A 19,094-nucleotide genomic window follows, 5' to 3' on the forward strand; every position below is an offset into this window, starting at 1 on the left:
TCTGGACTTTATAATAATGTTGGACCATGTCATACTCACTTTCCTTAGTGAAGTAGTTCTATAGATATCAGTAGGACCAGAATAGAGCAAAGAGGACTTGGTCCATTGTGCATATTTTCAGGAGATGATATGCAGTCTCTCTTTTAAAAAGATTTGAGAGTCTAAGGTCTGTATCCTCAGCTTGCGTAAACAGAACTGCAGAAAGAGCTGGTTGGATAAATGGTCCTCCCACCCTGTGGCAAATTTTGAATTTTTGGCAAAAAAAAATCTAAATCTGAAATATTTTGACCAAAATCCAAACTATTTTAGCCAAAATATTTCTATTCCAGAATGTCACTGCAGTGCCTTATGGGTGTTGTAGTTTGGATACCTTGTGCTCCCATTTTCTTCTACAAGTTGGGCTCCCTGGTTGGACTACTCTCCCCTATTGGTGAGGAGAGGCTGTGCATCATGGGAGTTGAATGGCCATGATGTATCTGAGGAGATAAAACCCGGCTGGGGAACCCAGTCCTTAGAGGAGAATAGGGAAGTGAGCCAACCAAACTACCATTCCCATGAGACAGCATATCCAAATAGAAGTATTTTGGGTTTGGAGCATTCATTTTTTTAATAAAAAATCAAAGTTTTCCATGGAAAGCAGACACTTTTTCAATAAAAAAGATATTCAATTGAAAACCCAACATTCTGTTGAAAAATAGTTTTAACTGAAAATTCTCTACCAGCCCGAAGTGAGGAATTGATTCATATCTAGTTTGGTGAAATGGATGGAGCAGGCGACCTGGGTATTTGTTCCATGCTTTGCCATTGACTTACTATGTGATCATGGGAAAGTCGCATAACGTGTCTGTCTCTCAGTTTACCCATCGTTAATATAAGGAATATATTATTAATTATTCATATTTCCATAGCTCTTAGGGGCCCAAGTCATAGACCAGGATCCCTACATACTAGGTACTCTACAAATCTATATGACCTTTACTCCACCTGCATATTGTAAGATTACTTAAAGCACTCTTCGGTCTTCACACAAAAACTGCTATTCAAGTGCACGGTGCACACAGTGTTATTTTAAAAATAAATTTAAAAACATCTCCTGTATCTTTAAAAATAAGAACCACATAGTTCTGCAGGAGTGATAGTGAGAGAAGGAGAAAACATGTGCTGTGTATGTTTTCAGGTTGAGCTGGAGGTCCCGCAGCTGTGTAGCTTCATCCTGAAGACAAGCCAATGTACCCTGCGAGAGATGTTTGGTGTGGATGCTGAGGGAAAGAGTCTCCTGAAAAAGTCAAAGAACTCGGATGACTTTGCCAGAGCCATGGCCCAGTGAGCAAAAACTTACTAGAGCCTTTGCTAACAAACCCATTCTTATTTAATTCGGGATAGACTATGACTTTACAACCTGCCCTGTCCTTTAGAAGGGGCGGTGTATGGAGTGCTGTCCCAGACTCGGGAATGAACTGTGATGCTGAGAGAGCAGGAGCTAGTTGCAACTCCTTGATTCAGAGCCACCTGGCTGTGGCACAATTTGGGGCTGCATGGCGACAGCCTTGAATTGTGTCACTGAAAGCCTGAAATCAGCAGAAATCATCCCATCCACACTCTGACGCTGGAATGTTCACAGCCTGCTCCCTTCTCTCCCTCATATCAGGAGTGTGGGGAGTGCTGGTGTAGGAGTCAGTGTAGTCCACTCTGAGTTTTCTACCAGAGGAAAGTTCCCCTGAACATGAGGAATTGTAAAATGGACGTCTCCAGCCACTTTCAGACTACTTTGCTCGGCTTACACGGCACAAAGTAACATTAGCCCACCTAAGCAAACAGCCCAGGCTTCTGCTACTGACCTTTAATGTCCTTCCCAACTTAGCTCCTCCCTACTTATCTGCACTGGTAAGTTATTGTGTCTGCCCCCTCTGGTCCACCAGTGAAACCAGCTTCCATTGCTTGTTTGTCCATTTCTCCACATGAACCTTCACACTTGTTTCAATGCCTCCCTTTATGCATGGAATGCCCTTCCTGAAGATGTCCCTAATGCTATTACCCTGTTCTGCACATCACAGGCCATAGAATTGCACCCAGGGATTCTTGCATCCAGCAAAATAACTTGAGGTTTAGGAGCTAAAGCATATTTGTTAGAAAGATATCCAATCTTGATTTAAAGACCTCCAGTGATGGTAATCTGTTCCAATAGTTAATTACCCTTACTTTGAAAACATCACATCTTATTTCCTATCTGAATTTGTCTAAATTTAGCTACCAGCCATTGGATTTTGTTATGCATCTGTACACTAGATTAAAGAGCCCTCTAATATCAGAAATCTTCTCCCTGTCTAGGTACTTACAGATCCATCAAGTTTACCCTTAGTCTTCTCTACAATAAACTCAATAGACTCAGCTCCTTAATCCTGTCACTATAAATTAGGTTTTCCAGACCACAAATCTTTCTTGTTCCTCTTCATTGAATGTCCTCAAAGTTTACAACATCTTATTCTTTAAGTGTACAGTATGCACCAGAACTGAGGAGGTATTAATGGTCAGGAGTTTCCTACTCAGTATTCAAAGAGAAACTAATAATACCAGGTAGAGTCATGGTTGGGGATAGTCTATACAGACTATACAGAATTGGGGGAAAGAACAGAGCAATATAAAATAATAAGCAGAGAGCCCAAGCTCACTATTTCTCATGAAAAAAAGGGAAGGGAGAGATGCAGAAAGTGGTTTATTAGGGAATATTTTAAATGCTGTTTTAAATTATTTGGAATGTGTGTATTTGTACAGTCCTTGGCACAATGGAGCCCAATCTTGATTGGGGCTTTGGGGAGCCACATTAATACAAGTGAATAATTCTATATCTAGATGTACATGGAGCATTTGGCAATAATCAAGATGGTAAGCTCTTGGCTAGCTTGTTTTTATTTTTGTCTCACACCTACTGTTTTTTTGGGGGGCAGGTATGAACTGAAATTTAGCACTCAGGATGGGAAGAAGGTCCAGCTGTATTCAGAGAAGAATGAACCAATGAACATTCTTAACATCAAGAGGGGGATCATCTCAGCACTTATTGTGCCAATGGAAACAGAAGACAACCTAAAAACAGTCTCCATGGTAGGAAGCTGAGCAACAGTTAATTTACTTCTTTAACAAATGCAGCAAAACCCACTAAGTGGGCCCTGTCCTGAAGTTCTTACTCAGACAGTGGGATTTCAGACTAGACTTGAACTCATTTGGTAACATGAACAATGATGTTAATTTTCCCCGCTCTCCAGGATACCATATATGGGAAGTGCGACAGTGAAGTTGAAGTCAAGGATAGAAAAGGGAACACAGCATCAGTTATTTCAATTAATAGAAACCTGAAAACCTGCGATAACTTCAATCCCATCAGAGACTATGTCAGCCCAATTGCCCTCATAAAGGGACTGGTAAGTATAGCAGGGCAAAATGTTATTTAAGAAAGTGCTTCATTATATTATTTTAGTTCTTCAGAATCTGACCCTCTGCCTTTGCTTCCTGCCATTAGTGGAAGTCAATAGAAAAATCTGAACTTTGGGAAATGAATATCATCTCAACTTCTTTCACATAGTTCTCACAAATACTGCAAAGTGATGTGGGTTTTTTGTTTGTTTGGTTGGTTGGTTGCTTTGGTTTGGTTTGGTTTGGTTTTTTAAGACACTAGTTGGGAATAACTGATTTTATATATATATATATGTAATCACACTTTCCCATGGGCTTAGTACTGTCAGGTGTGAGGCACCTTGTCAGATCAGGCCCAAGGTTTTCTAGATAGCCCATTAAACTTTATTGGCCAAATCTTCCAACATGCATATGTACATTGTATGTAACCAGCATATGCATGCAAGTAGCTTGATGTTAATACTGAGGTTTCTGCATGCACCAAGATAAATCCTTTGACAAGCCCCATCCTCAGAGGCACATCAGGGTATTTGTGCATGCAAGTAGGCTGAGCGCAAACGTGCACACACACACACACTGGAAGATTTGTTCCTGGTACCGAATGCTCCCGTGCTTATACTTTTAATGTTTGTTCTTGATGGAAATCTTTAAACCATTTGTAACCATAGGAGGACTGTGAAGTACATCCACTATTTTAAAGTGTCTAAATTATTCTAACCATTGCAAATTACTTCATAATGATAAGGGCCAGTGCTTAATTTGTGCCAGAGCTTGCCAGGGCTGAGTGTGGGCACCTTTAGGCTTGACAGTTCATAGCTCTGGCACCTCTGGGTTTGCTGCATCAGTAATGAATGTAAAAACATTACTTGAGCCCTAATTGCCTGAGCCCAGGCAACTTCTTTCATGACAAATGCACCCTCAGCAAGTTTGCAGATGACACTAAACTGGGAGGAGAGGTAGATACGCTGGAGGGTAGGGATAGGATACAGAGGGACCTAGACAAATTGGAGGATTGGGCCAAAAGAAACCTGGTGAGGTTCAACAAGGACAAGTGCAGAGTCCTGCACTTAGGACGGAAGAATCCAATGCATCGCTACAGACTAGGGACCAAATGGCTCGGCAGCAGTTCGGTAGAAAAGGACCTGGGGGTTACAGTGGACGAGAAGCTGGATATGAGTCAACAGTGTGCCCTTGTTGCCAAGAAGGCCAATGGCATTTTGGGATGTATAAGTAGGGGCATTGCCAGCAGATCAAAGGACGTGATCATTCCCCTCTATTCGACACTGGTGAGGCCTCATCTGGAGTACTGTGTCCAGTTTTGAGCCCCACACTACAAGAAGGATGTGGAAAAATTGGAAAGCGTCCAGCGGAGGGCAACAAAAATGATTAGGAGACTGGAACACATGACTTATGAGGAGAGGCTGAGGGAACTGGGGATGTTTAGTCTACGGAAGAGAAGAATGAGGGAGGATTTGATAGCTGCTTTCAACTACCTGAAAGGGGGTTCCAAAGAGGATGGCTCTAGACTGTTCTCAGTGGTAGCAGATGACAGAACAAGGAGTAATGGTCTCAAGTTGCAGTGGGGGAGATTTAGGTTGGATATTAGGAAAAACTTTTTCACTAGGAGGGTGGTGAAATACTGGAATGGGTTACCTAGGGAGGTGGTGGAATCTCCTTCGATAGAGGTTTTTAAGGTCAGGCTTGACAAAGTCCTGGCTGGGATGATTTAGTTGGTGTTGGTCCTGCTTTGAGCAGGGAGTTGGACTAGATGACCTCCTGAGGTCCCTTCCAACCCTGATATTCTATGATTCTATGAAATTAAGCACTGATAAGGCCATGTCCTTTCCTGTAGGTTATAAGGGCTCAGTCCTACGGTACATTCTCAGGCAAACACAATAATAACTTCACTGACACTTAGGACAAGATATCTGCAGGAGTGGTAGCTGTGAAGAGACTGCAGGATATGGACTGAGATATTGGCACAGTTTTTCTTTAGACAAGGATGTGATTTAATTATGAACCAAACAGCAGCACCACTCCCAATGTGCTGTAACTGTTAATGTTGCAGCCCAGTAACCATAGCGATCAGAAATGTGCTTGTTTCACTACAACAAAATATGCTGAATGTTCCTCAAACTATGTTTTACAGAACAGCCCATTATCCACCCTGCTTAGCAGCAGTCAATCCTGTCAGTACACTGTAGATTCAAGGAGAAGGCATGTGGCTGAAGTAGACTGCAGAGAAAAACACCTGTTTCTGCCTTCCTCGTACAAGTAGGTGGCATGTTATATATCGTTACCCTTCCTTTGTAAATAGTCATAATGAATGATAATAGGTCAAATTCTGCCCTGATTTACTGCCCATGCAATGGCGGGCAGGATTCAGCACAACTAATTCGGCCACAACTAAAGGACTGTGTTTTTCTTTTATTTACTAGAAATCAGTATGGTATGATGGCACAAGTCACGCAAACTCTGAAACTTGTCGAAACCCCCAAAATCAACAGCAGAAACTTTGATGAAGGTAGGTCTGCAGTACTGAAACATTTTTCAGTTTCACCGTGGCACATTTCTGGCTTCCCATCTCAGCATGCACTCCTCATAAAACATGTCCACTGATCAAGTTAGATTAGCTTTGTTAAGAAATGCATAACCAACTACGATAAAAAAAAGCAGCATATCACTTTCAGGAAATAGCAATGGTGTGTACTCACCTATATGTGAAATAATTCTAGATATGGGGAAACAAATGCACTATTCAGCTACATCAGTACCTATATAAAACTTCATAAAGATCCTGTTATTTAAACAGGAAGGATGCTTCAAGGAGTCAGAAACTAAAATGTCTCTGTGATGTCTTGCTCTTGTGGGCAGCGTTGCGTAACGGTCAGGATTTAGGCCCTTAGATATGCAGTGGTTGGGGAGTGTAGGGGAGCCTGGGCCCTCCCACTCCACCAGGCTCCAGCTCAGGGCCCTGTGAGGGCTATCAAAGGTCTGACATCCAGGAAATCCTTAAGGCTGCCCTCCCTGGGCAACTTCCTACCACCCCACTATGGTTCAAAGTTTGAAGTCTGTGAGAAGAAGGTGTGAAGGGGGTCAGCTCAGCACTGGGCACTTCCTCATGGCTGTGCTTTGCACAGCAGTGCTCTCTATCTCTCTCAGGGTAGCAGCTGCCTCCTCGTGTGACTTGGCCCCCTGGCCAGGTCAGTCTCCAGTCTCTCGCCTGTCAGGGTAGACTACAGATAGCACAAGGGGAATTAACACAAACAAACTGAGTTCATATGAGAATGAGAAGGAAATGCCTCTCCCTCACGGTACATCTGAAGCATGTCCTTGTTAGTATCTAGGCTTGTTTGTCAGCCTGAGATAGAATTTTGAGTCTGACGTTTTGAAACTCATATCTTATACTAATATGTGTGAAGAAGAATGAACAAAGAGACTGTGTTGCATTTCCCACAACCAGATGAGGCTTTTAGTACAATGAGAAAAGATAAGGGATACAGCTAAAGTGTTACTGGGCATGGTGGGGATGTAATGGATGAGCGCACACTTAAAGACTGCCTCAACTCCTTATCTCAAGGCAAGGTCAAGCAACCAGTTAGGAGGGGCAATGCGGGTTGTAGGGGGGGCATAAGAAACACTAAAAGCCGAAGAAAGGCCTGGCCTTGGCCAGAGCACAAACTCACTCCTTACCCCTTCCGTGGGGTACAAAAGGGATGGAACGAAGACCCCAGCTCACGACCCTCGAAAACAAAACAGGACCATAAGTTGTAAGGGATGTGACTAGGGGTGTGCACTCCAGGTATATTTGGGGCTGCTAAGGAGAAGGAGCTGGGGACGGGGAATAGGGGAATGGGGAATGGGGACACAGGCAAGGCTATGTGGCATCAGAGCTGGGAAGGGGGATATGAGGTAAAGGCTCTGTGGTGTCAGAGCTGCGAAGGGGGACACGGGGTAAAGGCTCTGTGGTGTCAGAGCTGGGAAGGGGGACACGGGGTAAAGGCTCTGTGGTGTCAGAGCTGGGAACGGAACACTGAGAAACAGACTCTGCCAGCGTGTAGAGCTATGAATATGATTGCTTGGCACTAATCCCAATAAACATCGAATTGCCTGCACTTCAGACTTCTGCTCTTCTGCTTTCTGTCTGCGTGACAAGAATCAGGGGAGAGGGTGAAGGGAAAGCTCTCTAACAGTCTTCCCTTCCCTCAGGAAGTTGTTGTTGGGAGAGGTCCTGCCTTCCCTCAGCCCTTTCCTCAGGAGCTGCAAATTGCAGGTCCACTCTCTTCCCTGGTCTTCCACCAGTGAACTGTTCTGCTCCCTTTTAACTCCTCCTCCAGTCTGTTCGTGTCTTGCAAGTGTGGCAGGGCGGGGCTAGCTGAGCCCAGAGCAGCTCCATAATCCCTGGTTGCCCAGTGTGGGGTTTGAGATCACAGTGCTTACAGAAAGAAATAATGCTTTTCCTGTTTGTTAGATAAACTGGAAAAGAAAAGTCTTTCCTTGGAAAGTGCTGATACCAAATCCTTCCGGCATGGGGATGCTGTGCTGAAGGTCCTCCAGGAACTGCAGAAGTTGTCAGCCTCCCAGCAGAACCAGCAGAGAGCAAGTCTTTTTTACAAATTTGTAACTGGACTTAGAGGCTTACACAATGACACGCTAGGGTCTCTTGTACCGAAGATGATGGAGACTTCAAGGTAATGTATAAAAAGTGTAGCTCTCGCATTGTGTAAACACAATGCCTGGTAATGTGAATGCAAATTTAATTCCAGAGGTGATGTTCTCCTGTAAACAGTTTTAATCATAGCCTAAAGTAATATCTTAAAATGCTGTAGTAGTTGGCGACTGGGAAAGACCGCTAAGAGTATGTGTGTTTGAGGGAGAGACACAGAACGCTATTTAAATGTTATCCCACAAACAAACAAGTCTCGTGCAGTAATAATTTTCTTCAACAGGTTTATTCTTGCCTTCCACAAGGTAGTAATATTTTTCATTTTCTCACTAACTGTTATTTTGATATATATAAATCCTAGTATATTTCGGGGGGAGTAGACTCCTAAGTGTAAACCATACTGCTCGGTATTATATGGGATCAAATCCAGAACTTGTACCAATAGTCCCTCAAATGGTCGTGTAATAAATGCTGCATAACTGCATAATAAGCCTTTATCAAAGACATCAGCAGTCCCCCTGTGACTCCTCCCCTCCCCCCACAGTCCCATGAATAGGTAAATTAGATTAGACTTTTGGGCTATTCAGGGAACAGATGTGTTAAAATACACTGATTACAAGCCCTGGCATGAGCTGCTACCACTACCAAATCTCCAGTTGCAGAGAGCAAATTTTTGGAGGTCCAGGACTGGGCCACAAATCTACTGCTCCACCATTTCCCTCCTGGCTACATTTTATTCCATTTAAACATACACAGGAAAAAGCAGCCTCCGTTTAACTCAGAAGTGGGCAAACTACGGCCCGCGGGCCACATCCAGCCCATGGGACCCTCCTGCCCTGCCCTTGAGCTCCTGGCCGGGGAGGCTAGGCCCTGGCCCTTCCCCTGCTGTCTGTCCTCCCCCACAGCCACGCTGCCACACGGGCAGCACTCGGTGTGGCGGGGCTGCGTGCTCCAGCAGGGCAGTGTGGCAGCATGTCTAGCTCCAGCCAGGGGGCGCAGCTGCCAGACATGCTGCTCTGAGCAGCGTGGTGAGGGGGTTTGGGCGGTGGATAAAGGGCGGGGAGTCCCAGGGCAGTCAGGGGACAGGGAGCAGGGGGCGGTTGGATGGGGCGGTGGTTCTGCAGGGGGCGGGAGGGGGTCAGGGGACGGGGAACATGGGGGCTTGGATAAGCATGGGGTCCCGGGGGGCCTGTCAGGGGGCGGGTGTGTGGATAGGGGTCAGGGGATGGGGAGCAGGGGGAGGTTGGATAGGCGTGGGCTCCCAGGGGGCCTGTCAGGGGGCAAGGGTGTGCATAGGGGTTGGGGGACTGGGAGCAGAGGGGTTGGATGGGGATAGGGTCCCAGGGGGCGGTTAAGGGCGGGAGATCCTGGGAGGGGGCGGTTAGGGGACAAGGGGCAGGGGGGATTGGATGGGTTGGGGGTTCTGAGGGGAGCAGTCAGGGGGTGGGAAGTGGGAGGGGGCATATACGGGGTGGGGGCCAGGCTGTTTGGGGAGGCACAGCCTTCCCTACCCGGCCGTCCATACAGTTTTTGCAACCCCAGTGTGGCCCTCGGGCCAAAAAGTTTGCCCACCCCCGTTTAACTCATTATATTACACTGTATCACTGAGGATTGTGATTGGTTTGTGGATGTGAGGAGGGCGAGATAGTCAGAGAGAGAAACATGTGACTACATGTCTTGGGTGTTCTGTGTTTGTACAGCGCCTAGCACAATAGGTTCTTGGTCCATGAATTGGGCTCCTAAGTGCTACAATAATAAAAATAATGAATAATAATAATAACAGTAATGTAATAAACCTTTTGTTGTCCATAGCTTGTTATGATATTAGCATAATTTGTAAAAATAATATGATTTTAACTGATTTTAATGGCCATTTGTGTGATATATTTAGAGACACACAGCGATATATGTATATCACTCACACTAGAACGCATACAAATCTAGATACAGACACAGAATACATAGATATAAAAGATATCGATGATACAGACAGGGATGGAGAAGGATACGCCTGAACCAAAACCCCAGTTCCAAAACCTCCTCTGGACTTTGTGGAAGTTTGGATCTAGATTTGAACTTCAGGTTGTGGACTAGTCTCTACAGTGGACCTGACTGGAAAACTCTTACTCTGAGACACTCCAAATTTCACAAAGTTCTGATTTGAATTTCATGACTCCATAGAGACCTAAAAACATTTCTCAGTTGTAGAAAATATCTATCTTCATTTGAATATAGTTGTAACACACTGGCTGGATGTTTCTTTCTAATATGCAACATGGACAGATACTCAAGAACATTGGGCTAATGTCCATAATCTCTTTCCCTTTCAGTTCCATCACAGTGCAGGGTCTGATTCAGTGTGGTACCCCAGATTGCTTCGGTTCTATACTTCAGATAATAAGAACTGGAAATGTTGATCCTCTGGTGGCGGATGCAGTCACATACAGCCTTGGACTCCTGCCTTTTCCATGTACCAAAAGAATACGGGAAATTCTTAACATGGCCCAGTACCAGCAAAGTCGAGCTACTTTTTATGCTTTAAGCCATGCTGTTACCAAGTGAGTATATGTGCATATATGTGTACAGGGAAAATGTTAGGACAAACTCTGACAGCAGTCATTATTTGGATATTTAATCATTCAGATTGCTATGTTTGTGCAAATTGACTTAGAAAAGGATTCCCTACACACACCTAAGTAAGGTGTTTCTAATGGTTTTTGGTTCATTTCTGTCTTCCCTTAGATTCTATGAAGAGAAGAAAACGGTAACACAGGAAATAACGGATGTTGCAAACTTTATGGAGTCAATGATTGGCAATGAGTGCTCTGGGAATGACGAGTTAACCTACCTCACACTTAGGGTATTTTAATTTCCCTGTCTCTTTATATAAGCTATTATTTTAAAATCACAGCGTGTAGTATAGCATTCTTATTGACTGGGGAAATATATTTATTGCCTTGTTTTCATAATCCACAGGCTATTGGAAACATGGGCAAGGCAATGGAGGTTGCTAATCCGAATCTGAAATCTGCCCTGAAGACATGTATCAAAAGTGAAGTTGCGTCACTTTCTGTTCAGAAAGCAGCCATCCAGGCACTGAGAAGAATGACTATCACTGATGAGGTAAATCAATCTTTAAGAATTTGTACAGTTCTAGCTCATCTCAGTTATATACTTCAAGTTAATGATTAAACAAAGCAGGTCTTCTCCATCCATGAATATTTTATGCTATTCCCCCATTATCTATTCTCCTGCCTTTCTTTAGAACCCCTTCCTTGATTTTACTGGGTCTGATACTCCTCTCACAGCAGCTTTCTGCTGATATAACTCAATGGGCCAGATCTTTAGTTTGTGTAAATCGGCATAGCTCCATTGTGTTGCACCTGTTTTACACAGGTTTAATTACGTGAGACGAGAATTGGATCTGTCCATTGCTATTGGATGGGGTCTTCAATGAAGTAATTACAATGATGATGTGGCCCAATGACTTCAAGAGAGTTACCTCTGATTTACCCAGGTTTAATTATAGTGAGAGGAGAAGAATCAGGCTCATTGCTTTTACTGGGTGGTTATTTGTTGTGGTAGTGTTGCCTAGTGGGTAATTCACTAGACAACCACCTGGGTTCTGTTCCTGGTTCTACCACTGGCCTTCTGAGTGACCTTGGGCAAGTCAGCCTCTCTGTGCCTCATTTTCTCCATCTGTACAATGGGGATAATGGTACTGACCTCCTTGGTAAAGTGCTTTGAGATCTATGGATGAAAAGCACAGTATAAGAGTTAGGCATTATTTGTATTTGCACTACAGCAGCATCAGAAGGTTTGTTTCAATCACACTGGGGATGCATCGTGCTAAACACTTTACAGAAATGAAGAAAAAGCCCGTTCTAGCTCCAAAGAGCTTACAGCCTACAAGACAGGACCTTTTTTCATGTTTTAAATAGTTGTTAAGATGTTGTACATCACCCCAAACATTTCAGAGATTGTTTTTCTTGTGTACTGTGAAGGCGAAGTAATCAGAATTACTATGCAATATATATGAAATAAGTAGAGCTGGTTGGAAAATAATTTATTTTTCCCTAAGAAAAATGTCAAGCAAAAACCTTTTCATTTTTCATCTAAAGTTTTCTTCAGAAGTTTTTGGCCTTTTGTTGATAAAATAAAAACTAAAAATGTTTGGGTTTTCAACAAACAACAAGCAACAGTTTTCATTTTCAGTTGCCAGAAACCAAAATGAATTTCAGTTTTGACAAAAGCAGATTTTGTTCATGAAAATTTCCATCAAAACAAAGTTTTAATGATTTTTTTTACAAGTCCTAGAAATAAGGGGTTTCCCTGCTCTATAACGCCAATAAAGTTGCAACAAGGTTACATGGGTGTGATTTAAGGAAATAATTTGACCCAACATGTTCCAGTCAGAGACTTGGCAATATCATCTGCTAGCCAGATTATCAGTGCACTAATGTACCTTTCATTGTTGGTACAGGACCGTGCTGTGCTTCTTAAAGCTTTCCAAAATGCCGATGCTCCAGTTGACAAACGTCTGGCAGCCTATCTCATGCTGATGAAAGGCCCTTCCGCATCTGATCTCAACAAGATCACTAGAGCGCTCCTAAGGGACAAAAGTGAACAAGTGAAAAGCTTTGTCGCTACCCACATTGCCAACATCTTGGACTCTGAGGAAGTAGGCATCGACGAGTAAGTACAATTAAATTGTACGTTGTTGACATAGGAACAAAGTTATAACCCTAATTGGAATTCAGATGATCCTGTTCTGTGCTTTTTTCCAAAGACTAATCGTGAACTGAAATAGCCTTATTAAAACAATCTTAAGTCAGAGGGCCGGATAATCAGCTGGTGTAAATCAGTGGCTTCAATACAGATATGCCAGCTTACACCCACTGAGGTCCTGGCTCTTACCCTTGCGTTTACTAAATGAACAAGTACAGAGCATTCACTAAGTACAATCAAGACACGTGGCAGAAGAAATCATTATTGTTTGAAGACTAACTGATTTCTGGAATGTTTACTAATTGTATTCCAATTAATTTCCTTTTTTCTTAGTCTTAAAAACAAAGTACAAGAAGCTCTTAAAGGATCTCAGATTCCAGCAGCCAATGACTTCAGAAAGTTTTCACAAAATTATCAGATTTCCAAACGTATTTCCCTGCCCGGGCATGATCCTGTCTCAGCCAAAGTAGAAGGAAATCTGATCTTTGATCCAAACACCTACATTCCTAAAGAAACCATGCTAAAAACTACTCTGCAGTTGTATGGACTTAGCCCAATGGATATCTTTGAGGTACAACAGATGTCAAATCCTTACACTGTTACTCAGTTTTTACATATTTTCTTTCTATTTGCTTATACTGACTTGCAGTGACTAAATATTTTATGTGTACTTGTGGCACCTTAGAGACTAACCAATTTATTTGAGCATAAGCTTTCGTGAGCTACAGCCAAACCTAAATATTTTATTTTTACAAGCACCAAGATCCTGATCTAAACCCCATTGATGTCAAAAGGAGCCCTACCATTGACTTCAGTGGGCTTTGGATCAGACTGGCCCTTTCTTGGCACCCATTACCATCGTGTCTGGGAGCATTTCAGGCTTAGGTTGAGTCATTCAAGATCTCATTAAGCGTAAAATTCACCCCATGCAACAGCCCCACTTGAAGTGCATTGTCACACTAATGTCACACTTGAGCACTCATATTACGGTTTAGGAGGGATGTAAGCAATTCACAGGTCTTGTGCTGATGCTGTGCGTGGGGGTGAATTTCACCCAAAGAGAGATCAAATGCTTTGCTCTCCAGCTGCATGCATGTATCTTCTCTGTAGCTTTCTGTAATTGCAATGTATATTTTAAAATGTACCATTTGTTCACCAGAGAGTCTCTTTGCTGTAAAACTCCCTAGAAGCAGGGAATCTGTCTCAGTCATTACACTGTTTTGTTGTGTTTCAGATTGGCATGGATGGGAAGAGTTTTGAGCCAACGCTAGAAGCATTGTTTGGGCAGAAAGGGTTCTTTCCCGACAGTGCCAGTAAGGCTTTGTACTGGGTTGACGGCAGAGTTCCAGAGCATGTCTCCAAGGTGCTCTTTGACTATTTTGGTTACTCCAGGAATGACAGACAGGATCAGGTATACTTTCAGACTGTTCTTTGGACAGTGTTTTATTAATATTTAGCACACACATAAATCTGTGTGCAGTACTTTCTGGTATGTGTAATGTATTGTATATCTGGACCATTGCCCTCTCGTGGTTAACTTACAGAAGATAAAATCCCTAGTTACACCTAACTAAAGGTGATTTTCCTTTATTGCATTTCATAGAATCCTTTGTTTTAGGAACCAAAGTTCCTGAGTTCTGTCTCCAATAAGGCTATGCGTGCAGCTCAGCTGGCAGCCATTATGTAATTGTACTAGATGTATCAAATTCTCAGACTTGTTACAAGGGGATCTCATTTTGAGGTATTTTTTGTTGAATTCTCAGGATGTGATGAAAGGAATAATGCTGAACTTTGAAAAACTGATAAAAGAAATGGGAAACAAAGAAGTTCCTGAAGCTAGGGCCTACCTCCGAATCCTGGGAGAAGAACTTGGGTACATGAAACTCAACGATTTCAAGCTAATGGGAAATGTGATTTTAAAGAGCATTAAAACTCTGCAGGCCATTCCAGAAAAGGTATGTTTCTCAAGTGCAGAATGAAAATATTTCACATTAGGTTTTTCTATCAGATATTTTTATATTTATCTTCCAAATAAAGCAGATATTTGAATGGAGTACTAGTCACTTAAAAAGAAAATGATTTAAAATGTAGTGTCAAAATTTAGCCAAAAAAAGACAAAGGCCCTATCCCCAAAGTTATTTAGGTGCCTAACTCCCATTGGAACAAATCCATCTAATTGTGCATCTCGACAACAGAAGAATGTGAGATTCACAACAATGCCTTCAATATCATGATTATCTCTGTATCTTTATTCCATTTGATTTCACATGCCGGGGATCCAATCCAACAATGAGATCCATGCAGAGTCCCAGAGAAGCCAGTGAGAGTCTGCTGAGACACAAGTATGCACCTATTGACTCCAAAGGATCCCATTGCAGGATTGAGACCAATGTGGGAGTAATCACTAAAATCTTAATGCTTCTCTATGGCTATTTTGCTAAAGTGTTAATTATGGAGGTAGAATGTAGAGGAAATTTTTTTAATGTTTTATAATATTAAAAAGGAAAGAAAATGTATTGCACTTTAGGGATATTGAGTGAAATCCTGACCCCATTGAAGTCCATGGGAGTTTTACCGTTGACTTCAGTGATGCTAGGATTTCACCCTTCTACCTAATCTGATCCACCTAAGTAATTATATTACACCTATCACCATATAAGCAGGTGGTCACTATTGTTTCCTCAGATTTAGGTGAAGAAATTATTGTATTAATTTTTCTTAAAAGCCAGATTTTGATAAATGTTCTTTGCGAATGTTTTTATTTGTGCCTCATAAGTAATATTTTTGTGCAGTCTTGGTCTCTGTACTGTATAAGAATTATAGTCTTAGATTATGTGATTATGATTAAAGGATATTTTTAAAAGGTCCTTTATACCTCATCCTAGGATTCATTTTAATGTCACAAAGCCTATATTAAAGTACTTCATTATTCAGTGTTTCCTTATTTGATTCACAGATTGTGCAGGCCATCTCAAAAGGTACAGAGGGTGACTTATTTGTTCACTACATCTTTATGGACAATGAATTTGAGCTCCCAACTGGAGCAGGATTGCAGCTCCAAGTTGCTTTGTCTGGAATTGCAACTCCTGGAGCCAAGGCTGGGGTGAAGATTCAACCAAAGAATGTGAGTCTTAATTCCTGTCATGATATTACATTCTCCTAACAAGTGTGCCATCTCCTTTGGGCAAAAACCAGAGATATCAGCAGGTTGTCAAAGACAATACAGAATATTCCAGAAACAAAGATTAAATTATTAATTACAAAGCTTCCAGGTTGTCATTGGGTGAGGGCAATATTAAAATAATAAATTTAACAAAACAAATATTAAAATATACCTGGGTTTTATACATCTATCTAAGATTATTCATCCAAGTTAACCCAAGTTAACAGGCTAACTTCTCTGAAATCCTGAGTCACCAGAAATAGGTTTGAAACAAAATCTCCAATCCAAACATCTCTGAAATTTGGGGTTGTAAATTTTTGAATCTGCATCCAGATTTTGCATCTGGCCCCTATTTTGGTTATCAGCCAAATTAAAACCTTGAGCCTGAGTGGTCTTATACATTGGGATAGTTTAGATAGATCTTTGGACCCATTCCTATTTGTCAAACCTTTTACTCACCGGAGCTTAGTATAATCCTCCCACTGTAGAAAAGTCTCTTCTGACTGGATTTAAACTGCATGAGGCTCTCCAAACAGCCATTTTTTATTCAAAGTCTCTCTGCAGTGGGAACAGCTTCAACAAAAAGCAAGTTCACTGTCCCTGAGTTATCTCCACCCATATTTGCTTCCCCACAAATATCACTTCCCTTTTCCTTCAGATTCTATAGTGTGTCTTAGGCCTGGTCTACACTGGGGTGAGGGGGGGGCAGATCGATCTGAGTTATGCAACTTCAGTTTCGTGAATAACATAGCTGAAGTCAACGTACTTAGACCTACTCACCGTGGTGTCTTCACTGCGGTGAGTCGACTGCTGACACTCCCCCGTCGACTCTGCCTATACCTCTCACGGTGGTGGCGTATAGGAATCAACGGGAGAGTGCTCGGGGGTTGATCTAGACGCGATAAATCGACCCCTGCTGGATTGATCGCTGCCCACCGATCCAGTGAGTAGTATAGACATACCCTTAGGGACCAAACTTTACTGAATAACAACATAATTTGATAAATTAACGTACCAATATCTAGATCTAGTCCATCAATAAGAATGAGAACATTACTCTTACATTGATATTATCAGAACTAAACGATGTTCTTTGGGGAATGAAATATATCATTTTCTCTTTGCCCCATAGATGCAAGCAGACCTGGTCCTTAAACCCTCGATGGCAATTGAGTTTATAACTCAAGTGGGAGTAAACATCCCGGCATTTGCTAGAAGTGGCGTGCAGATGATCTCCAACATATACCATGAGTCTGGAATTGAAGCCCGGGTTGGTTTGAGAGCCGGACAATTAAAACTCAGCATTCCTGCTCCAAAGACCCCTACCAAGCTCTTCAGCTTCAGGTATTTGGATCTGGATAAGAATATTGGCTCTTTCAAGATTGCATCCTCCTTTCCTTCTTGCTTTTTTGCTTCTGAATGATAAATATTGTACTGGATTTTATTTTGATGGTGATTGGCTTTTTTGGGGGTTTTTTTGGATTTCTTTCTTTCTTTGTTTGTTTCTTTTTTGCTATTCTGGAAAATGACCACTACTGTAAAGCTAGGATAACTTCCTTCTCGGTGTAACATAGTAGTCAGAGCAGACTAGGGACTGGGAGTAAGGCTTGAAAGATTCCTGAATTTGTTACTCACTTTCATAATATTTGCCAAGACACATAACCTGTTTATGCCTCAATTTCCCCTTTTATAAAATGCTGGTAATAACAATACATATCTATGTGATGGGGGGTTTAATTAATTATCATAATCACTTTGAGATTCTAAGATGAAAGGATCTGTATGCATGCAGGTTATTTATTATATAATAATTATTAATAAATAATTTTATCATGTTCTCACTACTTGCTATTTCCAAAGCCCTGTATTCATAGAATCATAGAATATCAGGGTTGGAAGAGACCTCAGGAGGTCATCTAGTGCAACCCCCTGCTCAAAGCAGGACCAACACCAACTAAATCATCCCAGCCAGGGCTTTCTTAAGCTTGTAATAGGTATATTTTTTCAGAAGGTTTTCACTTGAAAACTAATCTCATAAATAAATAGGATTTAGCAAATAACAGTAATATTTAGATACATGTCTTGAGAATAACCAGGCTTATTTTTCTTTTCCAGTAACACATTACATTTGGTCTCTCCAACCAAAACTGAAGTGATTCCACCTCTGATTGAGAACAGAGAGTCGTGGACATCTTGCAAACCTTTCTTCGTTGGTCTAAATTACTGTACTAAAGTAGCTTACTCTAATGCCAGCTACACAGATGCAGCACCATACTACCCACTGACTGGAGAAACCAGGTCAGTCATGTCATCCTTCACTGTATCTATTTTTTGTCTATCCCACAAAAGTCAACCGTCCCTCTTATGGCTGCAGTACATATTGCTTTTTTTTCATGTACTTTAATAAAAGACAGGCAGGATCAACTCAGAAACAAGACGGATGGGAACTGAGGTGATTTTTACCTTTTGCTATGCTAATTGGATTTGTTAGTTACTAATATAGATTACCTTTTTCCCATTATGAATTCTCTAGGATTGAAATTGAAATACAGCCTACAGGACAAGTACAGGAATACTCTGCAAATGCTAACTATGGGCTACAGAGAGAGGGAAATGACCTGGTAGACACTTTGAAATTTACCACTGAGGCAAAAGGTAAGAATCTAAAGAACAATCAGACTTAGCTCATCTTTGAATTATGACATTGCCATTAAGAAAAATCAGATTAACAAAATTAGCATTGCTATTTACAACATACAATACAAAACAATTTTTGTACCCAAACCTGCAAACGCATGTCCTCAGTTTTACATACATGCGTAGTTCCAGTGCACAGGTGTTTGAAGGACCATAACTATATTTTGCATCTCAAAATGTTTTACTGTGTTAAATAATAAAATTACATTGATACATGAAAGCAATAAAGAAAGGAAATTACGAGGCACCCTATAAGCAAGAGAAAAGATACGTTGTTAGGTGAAATATGAAAATAAATGGTAAGTCAATAATGCACAGAAATACTGAAAATCTGTTACAGAAAAAGAGTTGCACCAATATCAAATTATATGGCGAGACAAACTGAAGGAGATCAGTGACAGATAAAGAGAGAGAGCAAGCAGAGAGGTCATT

General features: G+C 41.7%; 1 protein-coding gene across 1 annotated transcript in view; it reads left to right on the forward strand.

Annotated features, from left to right (window-relative positions):
- APOB (apolipoprotein B) overlaps positions 1–19,094 on the forward strand; it is a 48,452-nt gene that overhangs the window by 8,534 nt on the left and 20,824 nt on the right. The window contains 17 exon segments of the mRNA XM_037893988.2: positions 1,178–1,323; positions 2,946–3,099; positions 3,261–3,416; positions 5,558–5,682; positions 5,847–5,932; positions 7,880–8,099; positions 10,405–10,632; positions 10,817–10,934; positions 11,051–11,197; positions 12,558–12,769; positions 13,136–13,373; positions 14,037–14,213; positions 14,566–14,757; positions 15,759–15,926; positions 17,098–17,309; positions 18,081–18,263; positions 18,499–18,620. Of these exon segments, the coding sequence (XP_037749916.2) occupies positions 1,178–1,323; positions 2,946–3,099; positions 3,261–3,416; positions 5,558–5,682; positions 5,847–5,932; positions 7,880–8,099; positions 10,405–10,632; positions 10,817–10,934; positions 11,051–11,197; positions 12,558–12,769; positions 13,136–13,373; positions 14,037–14,213; positions 14,566–14,757; positions 15,759–15,926; positions 17,098–17,309; positions 18,081–18,263; positions 18,499–18,620 (2,884 nt within the window).

This window comes from Chelonia mydas, chromosome 3 (assembly GCF_015237465.2).
Source record: "Chelonia mydas isolate rCheMyd1 chromosome 3, rCheMyd1.pri.v2, whole genome shotgun sequence".
NCBI lineage: Eukaryota > Metazoa > Chordata > Testudines > Cheloniidae > Chelonia > Chelonia mydas.